Here is a 7,745-nt window from a genome sequence, read left to right as displayed (position 1 = left end):
AAGGTTTGCTGGTTCAATTCCTGGACTTTGCATATTTCCCCCCTGTGTTTGCATGGGTATTCTCTGGCTACTCAAGCTTCCTCCCACAGTCGAAAAACATGCAGTTTGGAGATAAGGTTTATTTGAGATTCGGAATAATGTGTTGTCTCTATCTGAAACTCCATCCCGCTCTGGCCTATTCAGAGTGTGCCCCGTCGCTCGCTCAATGTCAACTGGGATTGGCTCTAGGGCTCACACCCCCTCAAAGGATAATTGGTATAGATAATTGATGGTTAGTTATTTATTGTACCCCCTTTCACATCAAATATTTTTTAACCTCCTTACATTTATATCATTTTATATATCCAAAGAATTTGAAATAAAGTTCTGTATCCAAACAAATTTAAATAATAACAACTCTGAACCCAAGGGTTATGTGTCAGTTCCCCTCACATAGACGAAAGTATGTGTCCATATTTCTTATTCGACTACCTCATGCTTTAACAGTCCACTTCCTCAATAGTTTCAGTCATCAATCCCATCGTCTCCCTCTTGCTTCCGTTAGTGGTATCAAGCTTTTAATAATCATTTCCCTGTGTGATATTAGCGTATATGTATATATATATATATATATATATAATTCTTCCCCTTGTATAAATATATCTTACAATTATTAACCGCTCAGAATTGGTGGGTGGATATATCCACAATTTGAAGTTTACATCAGTTACACAGCATATTGTCTAGGCTGTTTTGGTTCTCAGTTACAGCTTTTTTATTAATTGTAACTATAATAATAAGATTATTATATTTTCTGATTATTTCATCCCTGTGAAACCACTCACTGTTTATGTAATTGTACGGAAATATATTGTGTTATAGTTCCATCAAGTGGTTGCATTAGCAAATTGCAACCATCACAGAGCTACTAACATGAAAACGTGTCTCTACATTGTATTTGTGGTGGTGTTTCTGATCCACATAAAAAAAAAAATCCAAGAGATTCTGCTTTTTAAATAGTTCCATCCCACTTCACTTTACGCCAAAATGCAGGACCTCAGCCAAGAGGATGTGGAATGTCAACACATGCCAACGCAGTGAGCACTGTGGCAAACTCTAATTAACTTTGAATATGAATAATCTACATACACTTAGCTTTTTTCTATTTTTAAGGAAAGATAATGAATTCCCCTTTTGTGATGTCCACGTGCATGCATTGGTCCAGTTGGTCTGGAAAGTTTATTTCATTTGCTGGAATCGATTTAGTTTCCGTTTTACAAAAGGGACATTTGTGGCAGAACAAGTTTTGCTTTCGATTGTGGAATGAGGAAGAGGAAAAGTCTTAAGTATCCGCCTTCTGTGCCCAAACTAAATTACCGTACTGTGTGTTTTGGACGCTTTAGCAACTGAAGTCACACTATAGCGACGTGGTCAGTGCGATGAACCAACAACTAGTTATGCTCTTGAATTCTGATTCTGCTGTGTTTTATGTACAGGTACAACCGAATGAAACTTGAAAGGAAAGGTAGAAACAAGATGACATTTGACAGGTTGGAATACCGGAGGCAGCAGCATGTTTGCCCAGGAGCTTGTGCTTAAACAACGGACAGAGATACTGCATGCACTGTGCAGCAGTGGCTCAGCTGAACTTCTGGAAAGAGTTCTGGATCTAATGCTGGCCCAGGGGGAGCTCGTGTGGGAGGAATACCAGAATGTACAGGTACCGGGTAGAGCTCTGTATACCAATGCCCGACACTTGCTCGACCTGGTTTACACAAAGGGTGTGGACACCTGTGAAATCTTCATCGCAGCTTTTAAACAGGTCGTGCCAGAAGGGCAAGGGACTGACCTCCACTCCTCGGGGTGCTGTTTAGATCTCGAAAAGAAAGACGCATCTCAGATCACAGCGACCCAAACCCTATTGATTGATAGACCGAGCCTCGTCACCAACCTACAGGACTGCATTGATGGTGCTTTAGAGGCTCTCACTGTGTCCGGAAACTTCACCTCAGCAGACTGTGATGACGTACATCTTCCTATAAACACCCCCTCTCAGCAGGTACAGTAAATATATAAACAGCTTCCATTTAATGTTGTTTTATTGAGAACTTAGGACATTATAAAGGAAGGAATAGTCGAGAGGTCACGGTCGACACTACACTTCCCAGGGTCCTCGGTAAAACGCCAACAAAGTAGTAGATCAACCGAGTGGTTGATGCGAAAATCACAGCACAGACAAATGCCTCCATCTATAGTTACACCGCTCAGTCTAAAGTTATTGCTGACTATTCGAACATAAAGTGCAATTGAACAGTGCTCATCTTAAGAAAATTCACTTTTTCAGCTTTTTGCTGTGAACTGTCATGGTAAAAAAAAAAGGTTCAGAGAGATGTACTGTTTTATTTTTTTGGCCCACATTCTAAATGTAACTGCCATAAAACAGATAATCTTTATTAGAAATACTAAACACAAAATAAAGTCTTATTCCGTAAATATATTATGGGACATTGTGGTTTTTTTACAGGACTATTAAATTGCTTAATTGTATTGAATATGAAATTACATTTATTTTATATATTTTAAAAAGAGAAACGTAAAAAATCCAGCTAGCCTGGCTCTATTGACTCAGTTACATTTGCTCTACTTTCAGACAACTAGCTGCTTATTTTTCCTGTCTTCATGTGATTATATTACATTAATTACATTACATGTCATTTGACAGACGCTTTTATCCAAAGTGACTTACACTTACTGAATTCAACAATCTATGAATGTTATATATATATATATGTTAACCCTCTGGTGAAAATCTATTTTTTAATTAATCAGGCAACACCATGGTATTTCCTCCTTTACAATATAGTTTAAACCACTTTATGGAAATGAGGGGACGTTTTTTGACGACAAATGTTTAGAATATGTCATTTTGAGGAACTTGTTATTGCAGGTACTGAAGTGGCTCTTTTTTACTCTTCTTACTAAACATAAGGCCATAAATGAGAAATAATTGCATCTCCCGAAATGTTGAATTATTTAGTTTTAATAATAAGCCTGTTGTCATTCATATGTTAATCAGGCAAGGCGTTTGCTTGATCATGTCAGATCAAAGGGCGAGTCAGCGGCAAAGGTAGTACTGCATCATATTCAGCAGCAGGGATCTGGAGCATCACGGACCCAAGAGAAACTGACACCACCAAAAGGTAGGTCATTATCATAGGCTTGTGGAAAATTACGCAATGTAATTAGAGAGCAGCGGTGGCAGTCCAAAAATAGAAATGACAGAAATGCAAAAAGACCTGTTTCCAGCAGGCCACAATTATACAAATATAGTTAATTTTTACAGTGCCACGTTTTTTAAATTCATCTCAATTGCACACTTTCTGCTACAGAATTGTTCAAGTACCAGAAGAAGCTGAGCAGTTCCATGTCTGCCCAGTCCTGTTTTCTCAGTAATTATGGAGGGACCAGCAACATGTCCTTGGATGACATCTACACTGAGGGCCAGCTCGAATTAGCTCGTGAGTTTGCTGATGCACATGGACCTTTGCACTTGGAGGACATCATCGGTGCAGCGGGTACAGTTAACGAGGAGGCTGATACAGTGCTGGTGTCTGGTGAGGCAGGCAGTGGGAAGAGCACCCTACTCCAGAGGCTGCACTTGCTCTGGGCTCGTGGGGCAGCCCTCAAGGACTTCCTTCTCCTGTTGCCATTCAGCTGTCGCAGGTTGAACTCGGAGCACCGGGAACTGTCTGTCCAAGAGTTGCTGTTTCAGCATTGCTGCTGGCCAGACAAGGAGCAGGAGGAGATTTTCCAGTTCATCCTGGACCACCCCCATCTCACCCTCTTCACTTTTGATGGCCTGGATGAGCTCAAGCAGAGCTTTTCAGACGAGCACAGGCTCTGCTGCCCCACCCAGCGTGCCCCTGTTCAGATACTATTATTCAACCTAATGCAAGGGTCACTAATGAAGGGGGTGTGGAAAGTGGTAACTAGTCGTCCAGAGGCAGTGGGGCCTTTGCTGAGAAAACACCTTCGCAAAGAGGTCTTTCTGAAAGGTTTCTCCCCAAGTGGGATTAACTGTTTTGTGAAGAAGCATCACAGTGACCCAACTGTGGCTGCTAGGGTTTTGGAGTCCCTGCAGACAAACACAGCTTTACTTGGACTGTGTCATAGTCCAGTCCTCTGCTGGATAGTGTCACAGTGCCATAAGGAGTTGCTGGGCAGTGGAGAGGGTAGTGTACAAACAATCACAGACGTTTACATGATGATCTTGCAGCACTTTATACAGCGCCGAAGCACCCTGAAGAACGCCATGGGGTCAGGTTGGCTTCAGGAGCACCTAGAAACAGTCTTGCATCTAGGTAAGCTTGCGTTTGATGCAATAGGAACCAGCTGTTATATCTTCTCATGTACAGATCTGAAGACATGCGGTATAACTGAACAGGATATCTGTCTGGGCTTTCTCATTCAAAGCAAATATATGTCCTCTTCCAACAGTAAACACTATGAATTCCTTCATGTGACTATGCAGTGTTTCTTTGCTGCTCTCCACATTGTTTTGTCAAGTCACACTGACCGTGCGAATATCCTCAAGCTCTTCGAGCCGCAGGACATGAGAGAGACAAGTCAGAAAGGCCAATGCTTCAGGGCCTGCTTGCCCACCACTGCCCAACAAGAGCAGACTCAAGGGGCAGAAGCTTCAGCAGCCGAAACAACAAATCTTCAAATCACGGCCACCTTTGTGTGTGGATTAGTGTCCCTGCACCATCGGAGTCTGTGGCTCTATTGCTGCCCCAGTTCTGTAATGGAAAAAAGGATCAAACAGGTTTCGAGATGCCTGTCCAAAGGGATGCAGAAACACTTTAAGTCTATCCCTCAACCTGTAGCAGGGGAGAAAATGAGCATGCACGCCATGCCCAGCTTTGTCTGGCTTATCAAATGCATCTATGAGATGCAGGAGACCAGAATTGCCAAAGATGCTATCAGTAAGCTGGATGTAGACCACCTGAAATTGACCTACTGTGACATCGGTCCTGTAGAGTGCACTGCACTGGCCTATGTGCTCCAGCACTTAAGGAGCCCTGTCGGCCTCCAGCTGGACAACAACTCTGTAGGTGATGTTGGAGTGGAGCAGCTTCTTCCCTGCATGCATATTTGTAGTTCCCTGTAGTGAGTATGAAATGACAGATTATGTGGTTATTTATTTAGCTGTAAAAACCCATCTTTTCATTATCTTGAACAAGCTCTCCCTACTTCAGTGAGGGCAATAAGGCTGACAAATAAATACTAAGCTTGAGTGTCTTTTATTTTTCCCTTTATCAGCCTCAGAAATAACAACATCACAGATCAGGGCATCTGCAAACTGATTGCTAAAGGTATCCAGTGTGAAAACTTCCAGAAAATTGCGTATGTATTGCTGAGATGATTTATAAGACCACCATGAAAATACCAATGACATTTGATCAATTACCTTGCATGATCATTTTGTTTCTATCCAGGCTCTTCAACAACAAGTTAACTGATGCCTGCACTCAGCACTTTTCTCTTCTTCTGAAGACCAAGCAGAATTTTTTCTCTCTAAGGTCAGCACATAAAATATTTCCAGCAGTCATCACATGTGGCACTAGTGTGAATCTTCAATAATAACTCAGTCTGTGTGAAATAAAAGCAAACAAACTTCTTAATTTTCTTTCAGGCTGGGCAACAACAATATAACAGCAGAAGGAGCAAAGCAGCTTGCAGAGGGGCTGAAAGTCAATCATTCACTCAAATATTTAGGGTAAACATAATCCTGAAATCCATCCTGGAAAAATCCTGGCATTTCCATTTATTAACCTTTCTTTCTATTCACAGGCTTTGGGGCAATAAGATAGGTGATGCAGGAGCAGAAGCCATGGCCAGAGCACTAGAGCACAGTCAATCTCTGATTTGGTTTAGGTAATATTTGCATTAATTATTTGCACATTGCTTTAAATATTATTAGAATTAAGACAGTGTGGAAGATGTATAACAAGTAATAGAAAAACACTCAGTAGAGTCCTAAAAGTCTCCTCATTAAACCACATTTGAATGAACTAGTTTTACAGTTTTTATTCATCTGCATAAAAGTACACACTAATAAATATAATAAATAATTTTCATAAAAATCAATGAATTATTTTCTGATAAATAGTGAGAATGCAGATATACGCCTGATCTCGCAATGTTAAAGAAAATGAAAAATAATTCCTGCCGGGATAACCCCCGTTATTTAATTCTTAAGCCTTCCGTGGGTCCAGCCCCATCCCTTTGCAAAGTTTCATGGATATTGGTTGTGTAGTTTTTGTGTAATACTGCTAAAGATAAACAAAAACACAGAAGAAAACATAACCTCCTTGGCCGAGGTCATAAAGGTATTAAGGATCGCTACCCTTAGGTGTTACTGTGTAATGACCACAAATGTATATATATAACGTGCATATCAGTTGTATAAAATGTTTCTGGAAGTCGCATGATCTACATCTCTGCACAATTTGCTTATCTGCAATTTATTGTCTTGTAGCTACAAACTATTTTAATGTAACATTTATTGTATGCCATCTCAGCCTAGTGGGTAACGGTGTTGGGAATGCAGGAGCGTGTGCCCTCGCCAACATCATCAAGAACAGCTCGTCACTGGAAGAGCTTTGGTAAGAGTCAGCAACAACCAGACATTTTCACCCAGTGTCTGATCTGACATTTGAGTGCTCACTGTACAGTTGTGCTTACGATGCTCAACCCTCTCATTTCCTGTTAAAGGCTGACAGAAAACTGCATATCGAGAACAGGAGTGGAATGTCTGATTCAAGCCCTGGAACACAATACACACATGAAATCAGTATGGTACGTGCTGTATACTGAGCCATGCATTCACAAATACAAAAGTTGCTTCTGTTTTTTTGGGTAAGACGAGTGGTTGTCTGCATCCTGCTTTTTGGGGTCAAGGCGGGTCTGTGCTGCCAGTTCCAGTGCAAAAAATAAAACCTGTTGCTGTAAACATGGCATTCTATTCTGGAACAAAGAGTTATTTTGGTTCCAACTTCCTTTGTCATTCCAAACTAACTCTGCATTGTTAATGAGTAATGTTGCTTTTTCCTTTTTGCAGGTTGAGAAACAATGACCTCAGTTCGGCGGAGGAGGAAGAGATGACACAACGTGAATCGAGACTGGTTTTCTGATTTTGCATTAAGTTGACAGGGGACTGTGTATTGCTTGTGTTTTTATTTATTACGAGAACATTTTCTATTAAAATATGGAATGTGAAACTTGTTTGTTAAAGTGCATTTCGTGTCTTCCATGTAAATGTTTATTTTTCTGTTTATCTGAGTATTTATAAGCATTATAACTAGGGCCATATATTTTCTGCAATGCATATTGTGTAAAATAAAACAGCAGATTATACAAAACGACTGATACTAATATCCACTGTGATAGGCCCACATCGGCTGATTATATGTGATTATTATGTTGGGTTCATTATGATAGTCAGTGTGACATATTTTTATTTTAAAGTGTGGAATAAAGGATTACTCATAAACATCCCGGTAGTAAAATAATCAGCTGCAGCCTTAAAATAAAACAACCTGATTAATATTAATAATATTAATAATGCGTAGGTTGTACTGTAGCGAAATATAATTAACATTATATAATATATTACAATGCAATAAGCCTTTTCTGATATTGAACATTTCATTCTGAATAATTGCCACTAAGAACAATACTAATACTTTATATTTACAAAAGTA

General features: G+C 40.1%; 1 protein-coding gene across 2 annotated transcripts; it reads left to right on the top strand.

The window, feature by feature from the left end:
* The first annotated feature begins 1,396 nt into the window (after positions 1 to 1,396).
* On the top strand, positions 1,397 to 7,439 carry nod2 (nucleotide-binding oligomerization domain containing 2). Of its 2 annotated transcripts, XM_062389007.1 has the most exons (10): positions 1,397 to 2,038; positions 3,056 to 3,179; positions 3,369 to 5,148; positions 5,302 to 5,385; positions 5,478 to 5,561; positions 5,675 to 5,758; positions 5,833 to 5,916; positions 6,564 to 6,647; positions 6,757 to 6,840; positions 7,103 to 7,439. In XM_062389007.1, the coding sequence occupies exons 1-10, from the start codon at positions 1,553 to 1,555 to the stop codon at positions 7,173 to 7,175; spliced, it is 2,967 nt and encodes a 988-aa protein (XP_062244991.1). In that variant the 5' UTR covers positions 1,397 to 1,552; the 3' UTR covers positions 7,176 to 7,439. The 2 variants fall into 2 exon arrangements, 1 of the variants encoding a protein (XP_062244991.1); XR_009920805.1 differs by lacking the exons at positions 5,833 to 5,916; positions 6,564 to 6,647; positions 6,757 to 6,840; positions 7,103 to 7,439 and having other exon boundaries at positions 5,302 to 5,354; positions 5,675 to 5,755.
* Positions 7,440 to 7,745: the final 306 nt, after the last annotated feature.

Source organism: Platichthys flesus, chromosome 1 (genome assembly GCF_949316205.1).
Source record: "Platichthys flesus chromosome 1, fPlaFle2.1, whole genome shotgun sequence".
NCBI lineage: Eukaryota > Metazoa > Chordata > Actinopteri > Pleuronectiformes > Pleuronectidae > Platichthys > Platichthys flesus.
Note: the sequence above shows the minus strand (reverse complement) of the source record. Positions and strands in the feature narration are given on the sequence as shown.